This window comes from Syngnathus acus, chromosome 6 (assembly GCF_901709675.1).
Source record: "Syngnathus acus chromosome 6, fSynAcu1.2, whole genome shotgun sequence".
Lineage (NCBI taxonomy): Eukaryota > Metazoa > Chordata > Actinopteri > Syngnathiformes > Syngnathidae > Syngnathus > Syngnathus acus.
In genome coordinates, this window is record NC_051092.1 from 4250692 (window position 1) to 4275977 (window position 25286).

Consider the following 25286-nt stretch of genomic DNA (forward strand, 5'->3'; position numbering starts at 1 on the left):
AAGCCTCAGTCAGAAAAAGGCGAGCTCAAAGCATGCGCAGGCCACGTTACCCTCACATGACGCAAAAATGTGTTTCTATGACTAAGACACTTGAGTAATTGGTGCACAATCAACCAGATTACGTTTGTCGTGAGCTCGAATACCCGACTCACAAGATGTGAGGCGATACTTGTCTGTAAAGCATTAGAATGTGCATCGACGGGTGAGTGAAGAAATTTGCGACAGAAGAGACGCGTTTACGGCCACCGTACACTGTTATTTTGAATCCAGTCAAATAATATTGAACGTATTGGAAAGTGTGTGCATAATACTAATGAGTTAAAATAGTTTCGTACAAAATAGGCATAATCTAACAGAGTCCGCATTAAGAAAGCGACCAGAGTTAGAGGAGACGTTTATACTTTGTGTCGTAACACAAGTTGACATTTTTGGATGCAGTTGGTCTAGTACTTGTACTTATCAATGCTACAATCTATAACTGTATATTTGTTCGGATAAATATTGGTGAAAATCATTCGCGTCAAGCCCCTGCACTTGTTTGCTTAAGCTGCTCGTCGTAAAAAAAGGCGTCATTTAAACGGCGTCGTCTTGGTACACATGTAGATATTTGTTAAAATGTGGCCGAAGATGGCGTCGGCGCCGTGGCTTAGTTGGTTAAAGCGCCTGTCTAGTAAACAGGAGATCCTGGGTTCGAATCCCAGCGGTGCCTTTTCTGTCTGCTCCTTAGACAATCAAGCTTTTTGTTTTGTGAGGTTTTGTAAGTGTTATTCCAACTAAATTTAGCATCACATCAAGAAAAGTAGTGTCAACAGGAAGTACAGTGACCATAAGAGACTAAAAAGTATTTCAGGATAAAGCATGTAAAATAATATATTCTCAGTAAACCTGATTAATGTTTGTTCTGAAGTGAAAACATATGCCATAATTTATTTGATCTACAAAATATATTATGCACTGCACTATGCAAGTCATATGCCGCCACATCCTGTTTTTAAATGTTCCTTTTAATGTTTTCATTGTTGAAACAGCAAATACAATGGCGGACCTTTGCACAGTACTGTATTGTTTCATTGTTTGGGCAAGTTGTTTTGTTGAGTCAACGCTCTGTTTGGGTTTTTAGCACCCCAAAATTCCAGATCCTACAATCGCCCCTAAATCAGACTGGAGTCGAGGAGTTGTTCCTGGAGTTCCCACTTTGACCTGCAGAGGGAGCCAAGAAAGAAAAAAGAAAAAGCACCGTGTGGATGTAAGAGTGTTCGTGTCTGTGCTGGCTGCTCCGGCCCTGGGAGGAAGAGGAGGAAAAACATGATCTCCAGGAAAGGTGCGTTGATTACCCGCAAAGCCCATCAACTCCAAACCCCAGCGCGTTTGTGCTTGCTTTTGCACCGAATCGAACCGGAAGTGGCGTCTTGGATTCATGTCTCGTTCTGACGCGTGTTCTCTCCTCTATCATCCCCTGTTCCCTTGCACCCTTTCCCCTCGAATCGGGACGTCGCTCATGCCCTGCTCGGTGTCAACCCGCTAGTGCTGGCCATGCAATCCAAGAAGAGGAGGCCGAAGGGAAAGAAGGAGAAGCCGGGTCATCATCGGAGGTAAGCCGGGCTGTGCGGTGCAGGGGTGGGGGAGCGTTTGTCTGCCGCCGTTCGGTGCTTTTGACACGGGTTCGTTTGTGAGCGACGCCCGCCGGTGTACGTTTGGATGCTGCAGATAAGTTGCAACCGGGTTGACAATGCACAGCTGTGCATATTGAGCAGAATTTTGTGAGAAAAATACATTTCCGCATTTTCTCAACATGTTGGTCTCGGTACTGGGTGTGTGTGGTTCTGCTGTGGAGAATTTTATCGGTGTCTGCAGTGGCTGTGTAAAGTGCATGCGAATTGGAGTGTGTGTGGAGTGAGCTTCATGGCGTGACGTCACTGACTGGCACCAACAGGAAGCGGTCTGTTTTGCGCACAATCTTGTCGTGTTGTAAATATGATGCAATTACACTGCCAAACGGATTTAAAAGAAAACGTCACGTTGGGAAAGAAACATGGAAAGATTGTTGTATACATTTGGAAAAAGTAGTCGCCCAACGTGGGGCTCGAACCCACGACCCTGAGATTAAGAGTCTCATGCTCTACCGACTGAGCTAGCCGGGCAGATGCTCCCATTGAAGCGATTGATTGGCTTTGTAAGGAAATCATTTTGCATCGAAAAAGGATCTGACTCTTCTCCGAGGTTATACCTAATAATACTGTGTTCCTCTTTTTTTATCCTGACTTAAATCAAGTTTGTTTAAGCTTTTACTTATTTACATCACTTCTGTAATGATATACTGCATTTACTATTTTATCACTGTGGATGCAGGATTTAGTTTCAACCATGATAGAAATTTTGGTAGAAGCAGCTAAGGGATTTGTGAGACACAATTTGGCCAGAAAACAGCTCTGTGGTACATTGGATGGATTCTGGTAGAATGCATTTTAACCACTGGTTAGATGAACATATGGAGGTTAAGTCAGTATCTTAGCAATTGGCCTAATATTGGTAGGAGGCAATTTAGTAATTGGTTTAGCAGATGTTTGTGGGATGGAGGAATTCTTGTACCATGCATCTCATATTGCCCAAGCACAACAAAAGTGCTATGACGGCATTGAATGGGCACAAAATGGCAGACATCTCCCGAAAGCAAGTTGCTAGGTTTCCTCTGCAGTTTCTTATTGCAGCCTAATCCCTCCTGTCTTTATTGCTTTAAAACTGCTCCCTAAAATAACGTCCCACCATGCCATGTGTGTGTTGTGCGCGTTACCATGGAAACATGTCCGCGAGCAGGCCCAAATACTGCAGCAAGCCTCAGTCAGTTGCCGTGATTTTACTCTCTAGTCGGGACAGTGAAGTCGTTGTACGTCGTTTTTTTAAATTTTTATCAACAGCGCATCCGTTGACCTGTTGTTGGTTCAGTAGGCGGTAAGTTGACCTACGCCCTTTTCAAAAACACTCAAAACAATGCTGTTAGGCTCTTTTAGATTTCCATGGCAGCCCCTGTAGAAAGCCAACTAGTGCAACAATACAGCCTTTTTGATTTTAAAAAAGTCTTGCAAATATTGGAAGACAGAACGGTCAGCAATTGGTTGTGCCGATTCATGCCAGGAAGCATTTACGGTCGTCTTAATTGGATTTCTATGGCAACACCTTGAAGCAACCAACTATTCGGGCTTGAATTGATTGCATCCACGATAAGAGAAATAAATCCCACAGCGTCACCCAAAAATGTTATGCATTGTCACCCTGCTGCAATGGCAACCGAAAATGAAGCTTAACAAGTTTTTTGTGTCGCAATTATTGTTTTATCGATTGGACCACCCAGCTTTAAACATCTCTTCCTCTCCGCCGACCGCTAATGATGGATGCCGGCGCGGCTACAATAGTCGATACTCATTTTGAACTGCTCCGGCTCTGCTGCTACCTTGTTTGCAACCTTACACGTATGTGTCACTAAAATATGTGATATATAGAAATATGAATATATAAATATTCACCTATAATCACTTTAAACCTGTTTCTTTCATTTGTTGCAACAAAAAAAGAATTGATAGGCAAGAGAGTATTGTGAAAATATGTTAGCATATCTTAAAGAGAGATCAAAACAAAATGGGGAAGAATTTACAATTTTGTTCCTGCTTGTATGTGCAGATGTTTGTATTACACATTGTAACCGTTAGGGGGCAGCACTGTACCGTGGATTGTAGGTAAAATGATTCCACTGCAACGATAAATGAACATCTGTCTCCATTTTGAAATATCATTTCATAAATACGGTGTGCGTGCTCCATAATTTCACACCGTAGACTTACTCCTGAATTTCTTTTTGGTATGAGGGCTACACGATGTTGAACGATCTGTAAACAACCTCCTTTGTTGTGGCATCCATCTTGAGTGAGGTAGCGAGGTAATAAGCTCTTACTCAGCAGGTAAAGTGCTACCCTAACCCCCCCCCACACACCCCCCCCCCACTCACTGTTGCCCATTGCACGCTGCCATCTGCAAGGAGAGTGATGACCCACATTTGTAAACAGATGGGGGGGCGACATTACATTTAGACTTCTGGCAACTGCAGACAATAGAATTCTCAAATGGAAGATGATTCCATTCTATTCCTCCCTACGTTGGCATTTTTCTCTTTGTGGCCCTTGGTAGCATGTTTGGACACCCCTGATCTAGACTACTGAACATACAATTGTGTGTGTGTGTGTATCCTCTCCCCAGCATGCATCCACCAGGCAGTATGGAGAAGTAGGCCGCTTAAAGATAGCTCGCGGCAGCCTCAATACTGGTTCCTAAAATATATCTGCTCATGAGAGTCATCACCCCCCCGCCCCCTTCTATCCCCCTCTCCTCTCTTTCGTCATCTTTCCGAGTGAAATTTGCACATGGCTTTACGCGCTAGGCCGCTTGTGTGTCTTTCTTAACACGTGTCGGAGTGTATGTGTTCCTCACGAGGACTGTCACTGAGATACCGCATCCCTGAACGCCCCAACTGCCTGCTCGTTCCGTGCCCTGACCTGACCCGAGAAACGCTTACGTCAATGCTCACAACCGCACAAAAACACTAAACGAGCGCGGGTGTTGCCATTATTTTGTCTGGTCATGAAATATTTTTAAACCATATCTTTTTACATACCGTAATTTTCGGACTATAAGTCGCACCGGAGTATAAGTCGCACCAGCCATAAAATGCCCAAAAAAGTGAAAAAAACCCATATATATGTATATAAATCGCTCCTGAGTATAAGTCGCCCCCCCACCCAAACTATGAAAAAAAACCGCGACTTATAGTCCGAATATTACGGTACCTCGGTGGCATAGATTTGGGTTAGATCTCATGCGGGACATGTAGTTCGTCCCACTGGTGCATCATCAGTCAGGCGATCCCCAAAAAGTGGGTGAAAATAAGATACATGCAAAAGAAAGAAAGCTACCCCCTCCTCCTCCGTCTCAAGTGTTGCTCTGGTGCTAAAGCTAGCTTAGAGCTATACTGTTGGCCCACATGAGCACAGAATGAGGACAATAGTTTGGCTCGGAGACATGATGTCCTTTTATGTGGGAAAGTGGAACTCCTGTTTTTTTTTTTTTGACATGGAAAGCGTAGCCTTTAGGCTGGCAGTCTTATTATCAGAAGATAGATTTTGCTTAGATTAAAAAAAAAAATCAAGCATTCACTTGCATTTGGAATTGAATTTTTAATTGGCATGATAAAAAATTGTGGCCCCCTCTCGACCTTCCCCCTATGCACTTTGAGGATTACACTAAACTCAGCATTCGCACGCACGCACACACACACACACACACACACACACACACACACACACACACACACACACACCTACGTAGAAACGCATCGGTGCACCCACAGACTAATATTGAGGTCAGACCGAGGGATTGAGACAGGACCCCCCCCCCCCCGACCACACACACACACACACACATTCAATAACATCATGGCACGCCCTGTGGCCACCTCACAGTGAGCTGATCACTCATGTGAAAGCGCATCCATCTGCCCAGAAAATACAGCAGCGAAAAAAGAAGCAGCGACAAAGATGAGGTTGAGGCAAAAGGCAGTGAGGATGCCAGATAAAGAGGCGAGGGAAGAAGCACAAGGAGGGGGGGGGGGTGATCTGTGTCTCGTTACCCTGAGATACAGGATGTTGTAATAAGGCAATTGGGAGAGCGAGGTGGGGGAGGGACTAGGTCGGGAGGGGAAGAAGGGGAGGGGAGAGCGAGTGCGCCAGAGGGAAAAAAAGCATTTATTTCCCTGTTGCTGTCATAAGGCGACACCCCTCCACACGCGCGCGCAGTGGAATGTTCCGCCGGGCTCTCAGTTCTGTTGTTGTGCAGAGCCGCAGAAGGCCTGACACGGGCGGCGAGATCCGGAAAGCACCCTTAGTCCCGGACGGACAGTCTGCTTTTCGTCGGCTTGGTGGACCAGGGGAGGGAGAATGAGAAGGAACGAGGCGAGGTGAAAGGGGGTAAGGAAGGAAAGGAAAGGAACGGAAAGGAAGGGGAGGAAGGAAGGAAGGTGCTCCTGCCATCATCTTCAACGCAGTGCTGGTTTTTGTCCTCCATCCTCCTCGGAGAACGAGGACAGCAGAGGAGGAGGCGGAGGGGACGGGGGGGAGACGGTAACCCTCTCCTCTCCTTTCACTCAGACCCACATCAGCAAGATCCAAACACCCGGAGGGAAATAAACAAAAAAACAAGCGCTTCCTCTGTTCGCTTCTGGTCTCTTCGACCAGCGAGCGGCTAACACGCTCCGCTCATGTCAGTGAACTCGGAGAAATCCTCGTCCCCGGAAAGGTAACGTCCTCATCCCCCCCCCCTCCTGGTGTGTCCGTCGGCATGTCCTCCTCTTGTTTCCGTACCAGCACCTTGCATGCTTCGGGCCTCCTGGCTTTACGTCCTTGCCCGGTTTCTTCCATTGTCTAGCTCGACAAACAAACAAACAATGCAGTTTTGCATGCTGTTGATGGAACAGCGCAACATAACGGACGCAAAGCTTTGTCTCGCTCGCACACACACACACACACACACACACACACACACACACACACACACACACACACACACACACACACACACACAACAACCGTCCATTTTCTACTCGTCCTGCTCAGGGTCACGGGGGTGCCGGAATCTCTCCCAGCTGATTTAAGGCGACAAGCGAGGTACACGCTACCAATCGCACAAGCGTCACGTGCTGTAAAGCCAGAAACGACTTGGCCTCCGCCAAGACTCCCAATTGTCATTGTTGAAGATCTAACATTCAGTTGTGGCGACTGATTTAAATGAATCTAATATACAGGATATGATTCAGGACATGATTGCGTCCTTGGACACAAGACTGTCAACACAAGTCAACATTAGCGGCTCATTTACCCCCCGCCCGCCCCCAGCGACGAGCATTTGCCAGACAACGGGGCATCTCCTCGCTCATATGCGTTGAGAAGCGCCATGTGGCGAACATTCTCAGCTGCTCGACTTCATAGCAGACAGAATGACAGAACAACTCATAGCACGTGGGGGAGGAAATCCAAGCAAGATATTTCTGTTACACTCCTATTTCATGAGCAGATTAATATGCTCCGTATATACTATTCAATGAGCAAAAAACTAAAAATAAAAAGTAGGACGATTATTCACTCCCAAAAAATAAATGACATGATAACATGTTGAATTTTGGTTTTGTGATGGCGCTTGAACGGAGTGATGGAATTTCTACTTTTAGCGTTGTGACAGAGCAAATTAAACTTGTGAGTCAAAGCAACATCTGTTTAGATGCCAGCTGACCCAGCGAGGCCTTAACCGTGCTAGCGTTGAAAGATCTCGATCTGACGGGCAGCGCCGCGGGCCGAGGAGCAGACAGAATGACTCAGGTGGCTTCCGATGGCGTGCCAAGTACCATCACAAATCTTATCTATCATCTTGCTGACATATGGCGCATGTGAGGTGCAGGTATTTATTTTTTTGTCCCCTTGGGGTAGCCATCCTCGAGGTGTGTGCCTTTAAAGGGCGGGGCCTAGCCCGGTGAGTGCCGTGGGTGTCAGCATATTTGAAATTGTTCTAAAATGAGGCTAGGCAGGCTGTTATCTTGCTAACCGTTAGCTTGTGTGCATGTTAAATGGCTGAGCTTCAGTGTTTTTTCTTGAGCACTTGTGGGGCCGTTACAAGCCCTAAATTGAACATTGGAATCCAAGCTAGTTAAATTTGGCACTTTAGTCATCACCATTTTGGCACCATGTGATTATTAAGATGAATGATAATTGTGCGTGTCTGAAAAAGTAGACTTTTGTATTTCGTGCGTCACGGCGCAATCACGGTCTCATCTCTGCATCACATTGTTGAGCTGGCTGTTGTCTGACTGTAATTAAGAGGTACACGGTCCTCCATTGTTGCTGGGTTAGGGTTAGCCAAGAGCTCCACTCCCACTGGTGATTCTGTCCTACATATCAAATAACAACACAGCCCGGTGTGTGTTTTCTCTACGCACATCGACCAGTTTAGAAGCTGCATAACCCTATCGTGACTGCAAGGGAGGGGGGTCACGGGGTCTCACCCTTGAGATGTTCTCCTAGAATACCCAACAAAGATTTATTCATCAGAGCTGGACCAGGTGGTGTGACATCGAGAATTCGGGTCGTGTCTGCTGATATCTAAAAATAGACCATTAGCAGTTTATGGAATAACAAAGCATACGTTGTCAGAGGGAAACTGAGTTGAGGATGAGACCACGGCCCCGTTATGTATAACAAATAACTGCAAGCAAGCTTTTTGATGTGGTAGTCATAATTGTGTTCTACCAGAACTGGTTTGTTTGAAGATTCAGGTCTTGCTAGCATACGTGACAAACAGTAGCCATGAGTTAATCGCTGCTAATTGTTGAAGCAATGCAATTTCAGCATTTTTCATGACATGAATGCCGACTACTGCTTTCATCTAAAGCCAGTCCTCGGTTTTATAAAAACAGTTTTGTTCTTATATGTCCAAGACAAACAAACAAGCTCACTCTTTGGTACTTTTGTCTCTTGTTAAACTTATGACAAACTTTTTTTTTTTTTGGGCTCTCATGATGCTTGTGTCTACGACTCCATCTGATCCTAAATCGCTCGCATGAAAGCTTTGTTTGATGAGAGATTTAACGACTTTGGTGTGCCGCAGAAAATGCTCAGATGGATGATTGAACTGATTTGGGTTTTAGGACGAGTATGATGTTTCCATCACTGGAGAAAATCCTTTCTGGTAAAAAAAGTTTTCTGGCAAACGGAAAAGAGCAAGCCAAGTTAGCAAGTTTTTTTTTTTAGTGGGCAACAAAAACTTGTTGAGACATTGGGCGAACGTTGACGTGTTTGCTTCGCCTTTAATTGTGTACGGTGTGTGTGCTCTGTCAACACACTTGAGCAATCGGTGGATTTAATGGAGCGCAGCGTTCAGTTCAGGTGAAAGTTGAAAAGCCAACACAAAGTGAGGAGAAGAATCAAGGGATTAAGGTTCATGAGGTTTTCTATTTATTGTCAACCATTTGGTATGGATGAATATATAGCACACACACATGTGCAGCTGTTTCCAACATGGACCAAAATGTTCCATCTCATCTCCTCTTTCGTCTACTCGACACCCGTCTCGAAACACAAGTTGCATGTGCTGACACATGGCCGGCCGGCCGGCCGGCCTCCTTCCCGTGTTACCCGTCGCCGTCTTGTTCATTTACGACCCGGAGACGAGACTGATTAACTTTGGATCGGAGGGCGAAGGGATGCAAATGTTTTTCAAAGGGGCGGGGCTTGTAGAGGGTATATTTTATTACGGGGACAACTAATGGCTTCAGTCCGACCCCTGATTGATTTGTTTGTTAAGGGCTGTGTCTTGAAACCTTTAATAGGATCATTCATTTATCTTGGTGTTTCCTGGTTGGAGTGCAAACAAGGTTGTATTTAAAGGTCGTTTGGTGCGTTTGTTTGATTAAATTGCTGAAGGGATGAAGGCTAATAAATTAGTCACCTACCAAAAAAAAAGTTTTCTTGGCACAAAAAGAGAGAATGAGCAAACAAAACAAGATGGATGATGAGAAGACGAAAGAATTCTGTGAATGTGCGAAATCTTCAATACGTGAGCAAATTGCACCCAAGCAGAAAATGTCCGGACAAGAGCTTGAAAGTATTTCAGACGGCGTGGTAACTTGCTGATATCACATTCTTCTTCTCTTGTAATTGTTTTTAGGAGGTCACAGTGTCCAATCACTGCCAATCTTTTCTTTAAAAGAAATAAATAAATATAAATAAAATAAAATGAATTCAAACAGAACAGAATGAAAACATTGCATTAAAAATGAAGTAAAAAATAAATATAATAATAAAATAAAATGAAAACAGAAAAGAATGAAAACATTACCTTCAACAGCGGCTCAATTAAAGATGATGCACGCTTGTTAATCAGTAATGGGAATGAGTGAAGGGAACAAGACACCCGACAGAGCAGCCCGCTGTCGCCATGGTGATACCCCTGATCGGATACACCGGACAGTTGCCTCAGCTGGGCCGCTCAACTGGGTTCAAAGGTCATCTCCGGGGGCATCTTAATGTAAAAACATACAATGCAGGAAAATGAACTATTCTAAAATCAAATTTATAACTACAGAATTTTAAATATTTAGCAATGTCTCATTTGTTGACCACGAGCTGCACCCTCACTCTAATCACGCCTGTCATTGTGTCGCCTCTCTTCTACTGTGATTTTTAACAGTATCGCAAGCCGACAATCGCCACCATTCATTTTTTAAAATCCCAATTTAAACGCGTTCACTCTGTGCTTTTTTTTTTTGCGCCGGCTTTGATGTGAGAAGATAAAGAGAGGAAGCTGAGGAAAGGGAATAAATGTGTGAGAGGATAACTAGATAGATAGCCTTTAGGGAGAGAGATGATAATGGCGCCAAAAGGAAGAGTGAGGCGAGAGGGAAAGGCGCAGGAAGATGAGGGTGAAACGCGTTAAGATGGCGGGTGATGACGGTGGCGAGTCTCTGCAGACTCGGGTGACGTCGGGTCACTGCTGCATCCAGGCGGTGGAATGTTAATGACCTCATCTCTGGTGTGTGTGCTGTTGCATAATGCGTATTGTGTTAAAAAAAAAAAAAAAAAAATTGTATTGAGCTGAGTTTGCTCATGTTGCTCATGCCCATAAATTAAACTAAAATGCATAAAAATTAAATAATGAATAAAAAATTAAGCATAAAATCAAAAGATAAAATAACTTGAATAAAAAAATAATACATATAATTTAATGAAATTAAATTTGAAATAAAATTGTTTAATTGATATACAGTAGTATTTAAATGCAATTGAATTAAATTACATTTAAGATGAAAGTCATGCACGCACGCACGCATGCACACACACACACACGCACACGCACACACACACACACACACACACACACTTGAGTGTGTATCGGGCTGAGTCACAGTCGACCGGACAACAGTGTTGATGTTGTGTCTGCAAACAGTCTTTCAACTGTTGGTGTTGGTGGGGCCCCTTCCTGAAGCACATGTGCCCGCCACACACTCATTGTATTCCCATTTCACTTCTTAGAACCTCCACCGTGGAGAATCTAATTAAAACATTTTTTTTATTATTCAAGCCTTGAAATGAAAATTTAGTCGTTGCTGTGACTCATTTCTAATGACAGGAAAAGACCCCGGCGGGCAGCCTATTCCCGATGAACCGGTTTGTCTGATTACACAATTTGACTAGCGGCAGTCATTCTTTTGCATACGCCACCCGCTCTTGCATGCCCCTCACTCAATGATTCCATTGTGTGTTTTCAGCACCTCTGTCGAGTTAAAAGTCGGTCGATGCGTCGCTCCACGTGTGGTCTTGTATTTATCGGAGGCCCGCGGGCAGAAGTTGAGCGTCGGTCGATTGAGCCCCCGTATGGATCGGTGAGACTCGGACAACGGGGAAACAAATCGCGGCCTCTTTGTTTTATTTGCAGACGTCGCTAAGATGCCGTGACCTTTAATAAACTCATTCACTGCCAACATCTCTGACGTCTATAACCGTCACTGGCGTTGAAGGTAGTGAGGAGTAGGATCTTGAAATGAGAAGATTCGGATAAATAGACATCGAGTTCATGACCTGGAAAAAAATCTCGAGAAAAAGAATCCCAGTTTTAGGTGGGAGGTGTAAAAAGGACTGATGTGTCTTTCGGCAGATCCAAAATAGTGTCGAGACCTGCAGGCGGGTGCATCAAAAATGGATGCGGAGAGGTTACATCCTGAGAATCGTGTCGGGTCTCAGGTGGGGACTCAGACAAATGCTCCGGGAATGAGTCAGCTGTCCCGCCGACACAGGCCCGAGATGGAGGCGAAAAACGGCAAATCAATGGGAGACCTCTGGAATGTTTGGCAGACCTGAAGGACACCGGCGCCGTGAATCCCACGCTTTAAGAGCCAGCATGATGACGACCATCATCGTTACTAAGGAAAAATCCCTCTGTTACCAAGGTGATAACTAGACGTGTTCGTTGGGGGGGGTGAGTCATCACGTTTGAAGCATTCATCCTAACAACGTATAGGACCTGATTAATAGAGAGCTCCAAAATGTCTGAAAGCAACTCAAAAAAATTTCCTTCACAGGACAAAAACCTGTCAGTCAAGATGCCAACGCATTCTTGCAAGTTTGCCGTGTTTGTGTTTGAAAGGAGCGTTTGTTTAGAGGGTAAATCTTGCAAGTTGTTGTGACATTTCCAGCCGTGCCCCGCCGAGTCAGCGCTTTTACAGCAGCCAAAAAGTGCCCAGACGCAAACAAGCAGAGCGCTGTGCGATGCCATTCTAATGCGGCATGATTGGCAAAGAGTCCTTTGTGTCTGTTTCATGATTGTCACACCCCCGTCGCATTTGTCAAGTGCCAGGCATCCAATCAGCAGTTATTCACTACTTTACACAATCGCGAATGTAGCTTAGGTCATCGGGTCGTCGCAGGGTGTGAGCAGAATCGCTATTCTTCGTCTTCCTGCCGTCCCGTCATGAATGATAACCTCATCTGTTATCTGCGCTCAAAACATTCCATCATGCTTGATCGTAACCTCGAGACAAACACGACAGTTTGACCTTGATAGATGGCTGGATTTCATTCCTGGATCATCAAAAAACATCTCCTTGGGCTTTTAAGACATGTGGGTAAATATTTGAACGTCTGGAAGATTCGCTTTCAGTCATCTTCTGATCCAGCCGTTGTCGTCCTCACTCTCGGAAGGTCAATCACGATGATGGTTACGTTGAAACTGGAGCCAATCACGGTCGCTATGGCGACTGTGTACACATTTACACTGGAGGCGTCAATTGGTTCTTCTAATGTGAATAATGAGTCGCAATTAGGGCGACGGGAAGTACTTCTAGGGGGGCGGGGCTCATCACAAGTGCCGAATGGCACTTTTGAAGATGTCTTATCTTTGACCTAAAATGCATCATGAGCTTCCGGGCTTCTGTTTTGCCTCTATACAAAAGATGAAATTCCCCGGCTCGCTAAGTTGTGGGTGTCGTGTTATCATCGGCTCCGATGATTAATTTTTTTTCCGACAGTGCAACTCATTACATGTCAAGTGACCTTATATCTTACAGTCGTCTTTCTCCGCGGCTAATTTGGTCGCCGCTTTTCCGTCGTCTCACAGGCTGCGGAAGTTATGAGGGGGGTGGGAGGCGTGGCTGAGTTGTGATGGCAAAATAAATAAATAAATAAATAAAAGAGCACACGGCGTGTTTATAGGTGTGACGTATAAACAGACGACGTGACCGCTTTGGTAAAGACGCGACATCTTGCGGTGCAAGGACACAGCGGCTTGTAAAAGATGGACAGTGAAATCTCAATGCCGTTATCTTCTGCCCTTCACGTCAGCTCCGGGAAAGCCGATGTGGTCGCTGTCATTTTTAACGCTTTGTGTCCCGGATTCCCCAGGAACCACCCCCATAACCCAGCAGCCGCTGCAGTTGCCACGGCAACACACGGAGATCATGTGTCTAGGCTTGTGACCGCCGTTATAAGCAGCTCTCGCTTTGTGTTTTGATGCCGATGTTTTGTTTCTGATGATGAGGATGTACAGAACATATCGGTCTTATTTACCAATTTAGTGCGTACATCATTTTTGCGTTAATGTAAATTGCCTTGAGCTACGAATTTACATTAAAATGAAGGAAAATCACATTTTATGATGTAAAAACATAAACATCTGCTTTTGTGTGTGCCTTCGGAGGGCCATAGCATCGACATTACAGTGCCTCAATTATTACTAAAATGAAAGGATTAAAGGAGTGATGAGGTGAATATGTTTCCGTTGATAACTTCATGAAATAATCAGCTGTGGCTTCCGCTCATCCAGTTGCAGAGACTCTAATGACATCATTTCCGGGGCTTTTCTTATGGTCGGGATTCCTGTTGAGCACCATCTGTCAGACGCGCACCATTTTTTTTTCTAAAAAAAAAAAAAGATATGTACAGAAAATTGTCACAAGTTCTTATCTAAGTCTGAGTCACACTCGCATCTCCCGCATCCAGCTGTGAGTCACAAAGACGGAACGACATTCGAGGCTAACGCTTATATTGTCGCCTCGATTGTCGTCGGCAGGCCTGAGACGCAGCAGAAAGCCTCGGCGAGTGTCCCTTCTCCCCCGCCGCCCCCTCCGCCTCCCCCTGAGCCTGCGGGGCCCCCGGAGCCGGAGGAGGAGATCCTGGGCTCCGACGATGAGGAGCAGGAGGACCCGGCGGACTACTGCAAAGGTCAGGATGGAACACACAGTTGCTAGCTAGCTGTCTTTTGTAGCTAGCCAACGAGTCAGTATAGTTCTCTATTAAAAATTCACCAATATATATTAAATTTGTGTTTTTAATTGTTTTTCTGTCTATTTTTTTTTTCTAACCTGGCAAAGTTGATTGAGTGTTCCATCAAATCCTACAAAATGTAACAATATCGTTTTCTGACCACCTCATCCCAATTTTTTTCGTCTTTCAGGAGGCTACCATCCGGTCAAGATCGGAGATTTGTTCAACGGGAGGTACCATGTGATAAGGAAGCTGGGGTGGGGCCATTTCTCCACCGTCTGGCTGTGCTGGGACATCCAGTGAGTTCAACACACACAACAACATCTCCACAAAACTGACGCACACACTGCAACGACACTAAAGCTCAGAACCGATCTTGGTTGGCAGGCCGCATGAGCGTAACATTAACCAAGTGTCAGCTTTCAAACAAACAAACACGTATTTACTCACGCCGTCGGTGTTAATTACAGTAATGGAAGTCTTGCGAGCCGGCGTCGAGTTACTTGAAGAGTGCGAAGTCATCAGTCTTTATCGTCGATAAGTAACCGTCCCCACTTCGAGTCACCGTGTTTGTACAAGTCCTTCACGCAAACAGTGTTAACATTATTTTTCCATCCCCTAGGAAACAATGTTTATTAAATAGCAGGATCCCGTTGCCATGACAACAATGATATCCGCAAGACAATACGAATGAACTATCAAAATATATGAACACATTTTGCTTCTTTTCAGAGCTAAATTAGTTCAGTGCTTCCTCAAATTGATCCACCAAATAAAACATTTCTGGATTTCCGCATCATTAGCTAATGAGTTCATGACGCATCGTCGTCTTCTCCGACGCGTTTGCCTACTCGGTGTCATTGTGGGAGTGTGATGAAGGTGATGAGGGACGTGTCTCATTTCTTTCTGAACAATCCGATTGTTGTTGCGTCTTTGTTTGTGTAGAGTAAAGAACTTTGTGGCTATGAAGGTGGTGAAGAGCGCCCAGCATTACACTGAGACGGCCTTGGATGAGATCAAGTTGCTGCGATGTGTGAGCAGCCCGTTCTTCCATTTTTTTTCTCTCTTTTTTTTTTTTTTGGCCTTCTACTTACATTTCCCTTTTTATTTTCCAGGTGAGGGAGAGCGACCCCTCCGACCCCAACAAGGACATGGTGGTCCAGTTGATAGATGACTTCAAGATCTCTGGCGTCAACGGCATTCGTATCCTGTCCGGAATTGTGTCTGCGTGTGTGTTGTGTTCTTTTGTGTGTGTCTGTTTGTGCATGTGCACACGTCGGTGGCTACACGTGTCTTTAACTCTCGGTCCAGATGTGTGCATGGTGTTCGAGGTGCTGGGTCACCACCTGCTCAAGTGGATCATCAAGTCCAACTACCAAGGCCTGCCGCTGCCGTGCGTCAAGAGCATCATCAAACAGGTGAGCACGCACGAAATATTTCATGAAGAAGCCGACAAATGGGATTTTTGTGGGGCAGGTCTTGCAAGGGCTGGACTACCTGCACACCAAATGTAAAATCATCCACACGGACATCAAGCCCGAGAACATCCTGATGTGCGTGGACGACACGTTTGTGAGGCGCATGGCCATGGAAGCCACCGAGTGGCAGAAAGCTGGAGCTCCGCCCCCTTCCGGGTCAGCGGGTAAGGACGCCGTGAAACGTGAAGTCATATCGTCCCCCCCACACACATCAAGTCGAGAAATAATTGGGAGCGCAATATGTCTACTCCAGCCAGCATACAGGAATCGGTTTTATTGCTCACTGGCTCCCCCTACAGTTGTGATGTGTACTTTACATGCCCTGTCATGCCACTTCCGGCTGAATTCTGCTCTTGTTGCAGTCGACGCATTTTAAATTTGGATCTTTCCTTTGACAGCTGAGTATGGAATTTCTAACACTTTTAATCTCAAATCAAAACAAATATTGTAACTTTGTGAATTGTGTGTCCGACAGCCCTTGGTAACGAACGACATTACAAAGAGCCGCTTTTGCTTGCGTATGTTGTGACTCGCACTTTGAACGTATCTGATGGGTGTTTCTCCTTGTGTGTGTGCCAGTTAGCACAGCCCCCCAGCTCAAACCGGTGAGTACGACTGATGTGAGTATGACATGAGAGGCCACACACGCACACACACGTACACGTACGCACAATCGACACGCCTGTCTTGTGTTGTCAGATGACATTTCGGAGCTGCGGTCTAACTAACGGGTTTGCTGCTTTGCTCCCAGGTGGGCAAGATCTCCAAGAACAAGAAGAAGAAGCTGAAAAAGAAACAGAAGCGTCAAGCCGAGCTGCTGGAGAAGAGGATGCTGGAGATCGAAGCCCTGGAGAGGGAAGCTGAGAAGAGGGGGGAGCGAGCCAACGAGGAGGGCGACGAGGAAGAGGAGGAGGAGGAGGAGGAGGAAGGGACGAACGAAGAGGAGCGGCCGAAAATTGAGCGACCGTCCACGCCCCGTCAACCGACGCCGCCGGGCCCCGGCATGGCCCTCGGAGAGAGCGATGACGACGACGATGAGGACGGGGAAGAGGAGGAGGAGGAAAGTAGTGAGAGGCCCACCAGGTTGACCAATCATACATGTGAGTGTCATGGACTCATCGTTGGCACAGATGTTTTGTTTAGACAAAGATGACCCAAGTGAGAAAATTATTTTCAGAAAAATCGATAACGGAGGTTTGGTTCAGAGGAAGTGGGAGTTTCAATGTCAGTAATTAATTCCACATCGACAGTTTCACTTGTAAAAAAGTGTGTGCACTTGTGCAACAAGTATCTCATTTATTTAATTTTATTTTTTGATTTAATTTTTTATTTTATTTTTTCCTCTATACATATGTATTTTTGAATTGAGTTGTTCAGGTTATAGTTCACATCACACATTTCCATCACAGGCCTCCAAAGCTGCTGCTGGTTATGAATGCTGTTCCTTCCATGTTTTCAGGCGCAGCACACAACGAGGAGCCCGGTGAGGAGGAGGAGGAGGAAGAGGAGGGAGAGGGACCCCGCATCAACGATGATGACCGTGACGAAGATGCAGAAGAGGAGGCCACGCCCGTGGCCGAGAAAGACGCTCCCATCCCTCCCGGTAATGGCGATTTCATCCAGAAGGAGAAAGAGGAAGAGGAGGAGCCGCCCAAAGGGCTGGAGATGAAAAAGGAGGTAGAGAGAGTCGACCAGGAGGAGAAAGAAAATGAGCTAGAGGAGACGGAGAAGACAGACGAAGCCAAGGAAGAGGAAGAGGAGGAGGAGGACGATGAAGACGACACCACCGCCGAGCTCCTCACAGACACGAGCTCGCCCGTCAAGACGCCCACCAACCAAACCCACGTGGCCAAAACCAACGGCCACATCCCGCCGCCGGCCTCGGAGGGGCCGGGCGCCCGGCTGCCCACCACGCCCGAGCCGCTCCTCTGCCCCTTGGTGGAGTCCGAGCTCAGCTACACCGACAGGGACCTGTCGCTCAGCTCCGGCTACGAGATGTTCAACGGCGAGGCGGGCGAGCCGGGGCTCACCAACGGCGAGGGCCAGCGCCCCAGGGCCGCCGTGGCGCTCTTTCCCGAGTTGCCTCTGGACCCGGAGCCGGCCAGTCCCGTGTGCGGGGGCACGGGCGACACCGGAGCGGGGAAGCTGCCCGGCAGCCCCGCAGCGGACCGCAGCCGCACCGTCTCATCGTCCAGCACGGGAGAAACGCCCAAAGGTACCACATTGCTCTTAATAGCTACAATGGGAACTAAAAAAAAAAAGAAATTTATCTGTAACATTATCCGTTGCACTAAAAATATCAAACATGACACGACTACTGTTTTCAGCAGCTCGAGCCCGAGCCGCGGACCTCCTGATCAACCCCCTTGACCCCCGCAACGCCGAATCCATCCGAGTGAAAATAGCTGACCTCGGAAATGCCTGCTGGGTGGTAAGACCCAAATGTCACTTGAGCACTCTGATGTGGATATGAAGATTTAATAGGATTCTGTACAAAAACAAATTGATCATTAGTAACAGTGACTACATTTGTTTTCAAATATTTGTTTTTTCAATTACTGATGCCGATTGAAAATTAGCGACTCTGACTCTGCAGTTCATCGATATAAAAACCGCTTACGATTTGCAATAGTTGCCCGTGTGTACAGTACAGTGTCAGCCGTGTGAATAATTCATGGCAAACATCATCGTATATTAATATCCATCCACTCGCGCATTGCAGCACAAGCACTTTACCGAGGACATCCAGACCCGACAGTACCGCTCCATCGAAGTGCTGATAGGAGCCGGTTACAGCACTCCCGCCGATATCTGGAGCACCGCCTGCATGGTATACATGAAGCAGCCGACCAGACCACACGTGTGTACTGAGTAACAACAGCGCCCTCTTGTGTCTGGCAGGCGTTTGAACTAGCAACAGGGGACTACCTGTTTGAGCCCCATTCGGGCGAGGACTACTCGAGGGATGAGGGTGAGGATTACCGCAGTGTTTTGAAAGCGCAGCTGCAAATTTTTTGAATTTGTGTGACCCACCCAAGTGCTTTGAAATGAAGGCTCTCAAACTGGGGTACCATCGGAGCCCCAAAATTACAAAATGTCGCTCTCGACTGGCCGTTGACTCTCGGCCCAATGTTGGCGGTTCCACTGTGTTAAGTACAAAAGAAGATTCATCATAAATATGCAAATAAGTGTCAAGAAGCCCCGCCCCCTCTGGTCCCAGAACACCTCACTGTCCACTTGTCATCTGTACTCGACTGTGAATCCTGTCTTTCAATTCTGATGTCTTACCTTCACTCATTTTCACCCTCAACTTTTGAAGGAGTAATGGTAGACTTTTTTTTTTTTTTTTTTAAGCGGCTCACAATTGGGAATTTTACCGAATTTGTATTTTAACACGCGCACAACTTTAATCTTATTTATGACATCATCATTTTGACCTTTGTAATTTGTACGTGATTTAAGATTCTTCTATTTTAACCTGCGCGATTTTTCATTCGCGATTGTCCTTTTGGGAAGTCTACGTAAAATTGCGCAAAATCGAATTTCGGGGGTCAATACGAAATCTGAAGGCAGATTAGATCGACATGACAACACAGAGAGGCTGGAATCTGATTGGACAACTCCCAAGCGGATTTCTTTGCTGAAATGCTGTTAGCTGCTAACAACTGGTTTCTCTCCTTTACTATGTGTGACTCTCTGCCTCTTTCCCGCCAATCATCCCCTGTATTTTACACCTGACCCCTCCCCTCCCTTCCCCACCCGACCCGACACACACATCCTTCTCTCCACCATAGACCACATAGCCCACATCATAGAACTACTGGGCTGTATCCCAAGGCACTTTGCCCTCTCCGGAAAATATTCCCGCGAGTTCTTCAACAGACGAGGTAGCGCTGGCCATAGAGCCAGCGGGATTGACACACGCGGACGTCAAAAGGCGGACACACACACTCGCGCGCACACGGAGTCCAACGTGACCCATGTGGCGTGGTCCCTGGCAGAAGCGTGTGTCAGTCCCGTTTGTGTGTGTGTGTTTGCATGCTGTAATGGTGCCTGTTCCCTCTTTGTGGTGGTGGTGGTGGGCATGCAGACCACATCGCTCTGATCTCGGAGCTCCTCGGGAAGGTCCCGCGCAAAGTGTACGCTGCCGGGAAGCACAGCAGAGAGTTTTTCTCCAAAAAAGGTAAACGGGGACCCCTGGGCTCACCGGGCGCAGGCGCGAAGGAGACTTCGATTGCACCTGTGGCACTCAACCAATCGGTCACACCTCCTTGCATGATTGTGTCAATGTGAATAGGCAATAGGGAGGGGAGCAGGGGGGCAGAAAAAACATAATCTCTTACTGGTTGTGCAGGTCTGCAGATCAATTAAATTATTGGATTGTATCATGTCTAATAAAGCCTCTTTTAGGCTGTTATTTTTCAGCTTTAACATTGACAGTAAATTAGGTTGTGTTGGGTCCCCGGCGACACAGCAGACTTGTTGGGAGTAAGAGAACATGTTTTTTTTTTAAATTGTAAAGAAGTTTTATATGAAGGAGTCCTCGGGCCACATTGAAAAGAAAGATAATTTTGCTACAAGATTCCTGAAATAATTCATAATATTTAGTAATAATAAAATAACAATTTTTCTCATTTTTTTAAAGAAAAAGCATTTAAAAAAATAATAATTAAAAAAAAATTATTTATCTATTTATTTTTTCCCTTGAACAAATGAGCCTTTTTCCTTGTTAGCTTGAACTTTGGCTTTTGAGGCTTTTAGTTTTCTTTTCAGTGTGAGCCTTACTCCTTGGTTGTTTTCCAATTGCAACGACTAACAGGGTGCACTCCCCCCCCTCCCTCCCCTCCCCACAGGCGAGCTCCGGCACATCACCAAGCTGAAGCCGTGGTCTCTTTACGACGTACTGGTGGAGAAGTACGGCTGGGCGCACGAGGACGCCGCCCACTTCACCCAATTCCTGCTGCCCATGCTGGAAATGGTGCCGGAGAAGCGGGCGTCAGCGGGCGAATGCCTCAACCATGCGTGGCTTAACTCGTAGCCATGCACGCAACCCCCCTCCCCCTCCCTCCCCCCCTTGATGGTACCACGGCTACTGATTTGAAAGACGCACCCTGGCGAGCCCCTCCACGAAGTCCTTTACGGAATGTAAAGACGAGTGTACGGATAAAGAAAAAAAACCTTGTGGTTGTCTTCCGAAGAGAACTTGTGGAAATGGACCTTATTTTGGACAAATACTGCCCAGAGCTGCTCCTGCCATGACCTTTGAACCCTTCAGTCGTAACGGGGACCTTCACTGGACGCTCTCGGCGGGGCCCCACATAGTTTCCTCTAAGAGCTGAGTGGTCGCCAAACCTCTAGGGGGCGCCACTGCAAAATAGAGTGAGGAATGACTAAAAAAGAATACAAACAACCATGCATGGTGATTGGATGCAAGTAATGGCGGTACGATTTTTGCTGATTATTCCCAAATTGGATGAAAAGGAAGGCGGGTGTGCTCTCTGGGAATCGTCAAGTGTTGCTGTGACCCCCTCCCCTCTTTACCCCAATGACAAAATGGACGTACGCAGCGGAGGTTGCACTTGTTGTCCTTCAGGAATCTGAACATTTTGTACATTTAAAAAAAAAAAAAAGCAAACGAGACATGGGAACACATACACGCAAATGCATACACACACATTCCAAATGAAAAAAACAGGCTGTGACCCCCCCCCCCTTCCTGCAATGACACACACACATACACGTACACACACGCGTGCGTCTCTCCCTTAATCATTCATCACAACTAGTCCAGTTGCCTATTTTTTGCAATAAAAAAATATATAAGTAAATTGTGAGATATTTTTCAAAAAAAATAATTCATTAAAAAAAAAAAACATATAAATCCGCTTTTCTCTGGTTGTCGTAACCGTGAAAAAAAATCGTATTCTGAGGTGATTGTGTTTGTCTATTAGAGATTCTTTGCTGTTAATTAATATAACTATTATGAGTTTTTTAACACCTCTCCCTCATTAGCTGATCAGCGCTGCTCTGTCTGGGCTCTTTATGGTGATTTAACACACACAGACACACACCCACACACACACAATTAAGTTTTTGCAATAAAGGTATGTAATTTTATTTTTATTGTCCCAAAAACCTCCTCATTTCATCCACTTCCTCAGCCATGCTGACTGTTCTTCCCGATGACGTCTGTTGTCTGTGTTTTTCATTGACGGATTTAATAAAACGCTAAACGAATGGCTTTCGTCACCTCCATCGCGTGTCGTCTATTGAAACCAAAACGGCGTGCAGACCGTTGATAGCCTTTATTACGTCCACCCAAATGCAACTTATGTTCATGGATATGTTACAGTACATAGTGATGTAAACAGCTTGACCCCCGCCCCACCAAAAACTCGAAAACGTTAAAAACTTCAATGAGGTATGTAAGCATGATTGAATAGGTTCGTGTTTATACAAGGGAGGCACAGTTTTTGAGCAGCAGCGGTTTGGCCAACTCCAAGATGTCCAAATTGGGGTCCAAGGAGCGACCGAGTCCCTCGAGCACCATGATGGCAAACACGATGGATGCAAAGTTACTCTCCAACTTCACCTGTGAGTACGCAAAACAAAATGGCTCATCATTAAAAAAAACATTGATTCCTTCGCTGTGATGATCCCGTTCTTTACCTTGTGTTTGATGAGCAGGCCGAAGACTCTGGAGAGCAGGTCGGCCACTTGGATCTGGAACACACGGCATGTTAAACCAAAAGTTGCTGAAAGTCACAAAAATGCCAACATACCTTTCCCAGGGAGAGGGTTCTGCTGAGGGCTACGTCCACCAATTCCGCCATCTCCTTTTTGAAGCGCGGCACGTCTTTGCACTCGTTAGCGCGAGCGTGATGGAGGATCAGCTCTGCTACTCGCTCACCCTGGCGAGATAAAGAAAGCACAAGAAGGTGAGTGAGCTTGGCGGCTAAGCGGAGCGCCCGCTAGCTCACCTGGCGCCGCACAACGGCGGTGAAGACGGCCTTGAAGTTGTCCAGATCGCGGCTGCTGAGCTGGGCCACGATTCCGGCGTCCAGCAGCACCAGCTGGAAGGGACACGGCTCGGGTCGGACGCTCACCACCACCGTGTCCCACAGGTCGGTCAGGGTGGTCTTCCCGCCGTCTCCTCCGGGGACGTCTAAGGAGCCGGCGGCTGGTCCGCAACGCTGCACCAGGATGTTGCCCGGATGCAGGTCGGCATGGACAAAGTTATCCACAAAAACCTGAGAGAGAAAAATCCACAGTCGTTCAGCTACTTGTGTTAACCTCTCCCGAGTGATAACTCACCATTTTTAGCAGAGTGTCAACTCCCATCCTGGCAATCCTTTGCTTCACCTCCTGAGGAGTCTCGGCGCTCAGGTACTCCGAGATGGGCTCGCTCTCCTGGATGACGGCAAAAAACAACTCATGTAGGATTGATTGCCGCCAATCATTAGCTTGACCCTTTGTACTCACTTCAAACGTTTCCACCAGAATCGCTCTGGTGACAAAAGGCCTCAACGGAGTGGGGAACTTCACATAATCCACGTTGCGGAAATTTTCACGAAAACGTTCAATGTTCTTGGCCTCGAAGCGGAGGTCAATCTGGAAGATGGAGAACTCTGTCAAAAAATGTCGCTCCCTGCTTAGCTGTGTGATAGCCAGGGTTCACAGTACCTGCTTGGTCATGAGCTTCTCAAACTCGTCGACTATCTCGCGCAGGCTGAGCCACTTGAGTCCGGGCAGGCAGTGCAGAAAGCAGCTAGCGGCCTTCATCAGCATCAGGTCCATCTCCACCTGCCGTCTCAGGCCGGGATGGAGCACCTACAGTGCAACGACAAAGCGTCATTTGGCTTCAAAAAGTTTTAGAAGTGCAACGGTCATTTTACAGTTTGTCTTCATATAATTTTGGTCACCTTCCAAAAGGTCACCTTTGGAACTACCAGATGGAAACATTCTGGATTTTAAATGGGCCTTTGCCTTTTGCTACTTGTGACTCACCTTGATGGCCACGGGTATCAAGTGATCCTTCTGTGAGGCGTTGTGCTCATGCAGCACCTCTTCATCTTCCTCGCTTCCGCCCTTCCAGAGTTTCCACAGAGAGCTCGGCACGCCACTCAAACCGGGAATCTCCCACGCTTCCAGAAGATCCTCCCTGTCCAGCTCGTCCACCAGCATCTGGAAGTCCGGGTCCTCCACCTGGTCCTTGTTGGCCCAGCCGCGGTAAACCTGCGCTACGCAGCCCGAGCCCACCGGCTTCTTGCTCTCAAACACCAGCACGTTCTTCCAGTCCTCCCCGAAAGCCCTCTTGAGACATTGCTTGGTGTGGGCCCAGGAATGAGGATGCACCTTGACGTGGAGTCTGGAGAAGCGGTCGCAGAACTCCTGAGGGAAGATGTCCCGCCTGGTGCTGGCCCACTGTCCAAGTTTAATGAAGGCCGGGCCGGAGCTTTCGGTTACCCACAGCAGGGCGTCCAACCAGCACGAAGCCCAGCGAGCGGAGACCAGAACCAAAGGGGAGAGGAGCAAGATGGGAGAGAATTTCAGGAACAGCACAATCGCACGCAGGCCCAGGCGGAGGAGAAAGACCAGTTTGTCCACTTGAAACTTGGCAAGAGACTTCTTGGTGGTGATTTGGGCTGGCAGAGAGGCTTGTTGGCATTGGGCTGAGGATGCACTGACTGTGCCCCAACACAGCAATGCAACCTTGGGGATGTTGGTCAGAGCGTGCATCCTCTTAACTCGAAATGACCTGGACGTCTGGACGAATCTGGTTCGACCAAAAAGGCTTGCTCTATGGAGGCTGGTCCTCAGGTTGAGAAGAACCGCTCTCGCCCCTAACAACGCCACTGCCATTGCACCGGGCGCTTGTGTCACTAATGTACGACTTTTAATATGTAACTAACATAATATGTAACAAATTAGAAAAAAAATATTAACCATACCGCCGCTGTCATTTTACAGTTAGCGCGAGGCTACCTACGTTTAGCTATCGTTGACGTGCAAAAGAGCATTGACCTACAAGAAAAACCAAACATAACTGCAGTTGTGGTGATTTATTTATCCGCGTGTATCCGCAGTTCAAATACTACCTAATGTTAATAATATTTACTAATATTTGATAACGCCATCGCCACGACACCCAAACTCTACTAATGAATCAAAACAAACGCCGACGCTTGTACTTCCGGGTGTGACGTTGCGTAATCAATATCACGTGGTTTGCCCTTAAAGGGACAAGCCATTAAAATGGCTAAAAATAAAAAACGTATTTATTTTATTTGTTGAATTCGTTTCTAGGGATAGTTGTTCCTTCTTCGAACGGAATTAATCATTCATTAATATTCATTTTGTGTATACGGTCAAATATTTAAAAATAAATAGAGCTCGCTAGGTTAATTTGGTCAACACAAGTAGAATGACGACGCACGAGCCATGGACAGAATATTGACGAACT

The 25286-nt window shown here is 46.5% G+C and overlaps 2 protein-coding genes and 2 non-coding genes across 10 annotated transcripts; 2 read left to right on the forward strand and 2 right to left on the reverse strand.

Moving 5' to 3' along the window:
• Positions 1 to 47: 47 nt before the first annotated feature.
• srpk2 (SRSF protein kinase 2) lies at positions 48 to 21651 on the forward strand. 7 transcript variants are annotated; one of them, XM_037254206.1, is made up of 17 exons: positions 48 to 202; positions 1121 to 1321; positions 1526 to 1592; positions 14152 to 14303; positions 14536 to 14644; positions 15291 to 15378; positions 15461 to 15548; positions 15657 to 15763; positions 15822 to 15987; positions 16403 to 16443; positions 16575 to 16923; positions 17283 to 18038; positions 18154 to 18254; positions 18546 to 18653; positions 18725 to 18794; positions 19618 to 19710; positions 20677 to 21651. In XM_037254206.1, the coding sequence occupies exons 2-17, from the start codon at positions 1306 to 1308 to the stop codon at positions 20859 to 20861; spliced, it is 2496 nt and encodes an 831-aa protein (XP_037110101.1). In that variant the 5' UTR covers positions 48 to 202; positions 1121 to 1305; the 3' UTR covers positions 20862 to 21651. The 7 variants fall into 7 exon arrangements, with proteins under 7 accessions (XP_037110101.1, XP_037110098.1, XP_037110099.1 ...); XM_037254203.1 differs by lacking the exons at positions 48 to 202; positions 1121 to 1321; positions 1526 to 1592 and adding an exon at positions 2786 to 2949; XM_037254204.1 differs by lacking the exons at positions 48 to 202; positions 1121 to 1321; positions 1526 to 1592; positions 19618 to 19710 and adding exons at positions 2786 to 2949; positions 19914 to 20006.
• trnat-agu lies at positions 636 to 709 on the forward strand. The gene has a single exon. It is a non-coding gene; the product is annotated as a tRNA-Thr (tRNA).
• trnak-cuu lies at positions 2069 to 2141 on the reverse strand. The gene has a single exon. It is a non-coding gene; the product is annotated as a tRNA-Lys (tRNA).
• A 257-nt stretch (positions 21652 to 21908) lies between the features above and the next one.
• adck2 (aarF domain containing kinase 2) lies at positions 21909 to 25030 on the reverse strand. The gene is made up of 8 exons (XM_037254220.1): positions 23831 to 25030; positions 23507 to 23653; positions 23306 to 23434; positions 23138 to 23233; positions 22804 to 23073; positions 22606 to 22734; positions 22493 to 22546; positions 21909 to 22415 (listed from the first exon to the last, which is right to left on the reverse strand). Exons 1-8 carry the CDS (start codon positions 24683 to 24685, stop codon positions 22275 to 22277), a joined length of 1821 nt encoding a protein of 606 aa, XP_037110115.1. The 5' UTR covers positions 24686 to 25030; the 3' UTR covers positions 21909 to 22274.
• Between the last annotated feature and the right edge of the window lie 256 nt (positions 25031 to 25286).

What these genes read in the sequence shown, in the direction of transcription:
- srpk2 (XM_037254203.1), top strand. Translation starts at nt 2,801, where the DNA reads ATGTCCGCGAGCAGGCCCAAATACTGCAGCAAGCCTCAGTCAGTTGCC. An exon ending in CTCTGGCGTCAACGGCATTC is followed by an intron (nt 15,549 to 15,656) that starts GTATCCTGTCCG and finishes CTCTCGGTCCAG; the next exon opens with ATGTGTGCATGGTGTTCGAG. An exon ending in TCAAGAGCATCATCAAACAG is followed by an intron (nt 15,764 to 15,821) that starts GTGAGCACGCAC and finishes TTTGTGGGGCAG; the next exon opens with GTCTTGCAAGGGCTGGACTA.
- adck2 (XM_037254220.1), bottom strand. Translation starts at nt 24,685, where the DNA reads ATGGCAGTGGCGTTGTTAGGGGCGAGAGCGGTTCTTCTCAACCTGAGG. An exon ending in CCGCCGTTGTGCGGCGCCAG is followed by an intron (nt 22,735 to 22,803) that starts GTGAGCTAGCGG and finishes TTATCTCGCCAG; the next exon opens with GGTGAGCGAGTAGCAGAGCT. An exon ending in GAACCCTCTCCCTGGGAAAG is followed by an intron (nt 22,547 to 22,605) that starts GTATGTTGGCAT and finishes CGTGTGTTCCAG; the next exon opens with ATCCAAGTGGCCGACCTGCT.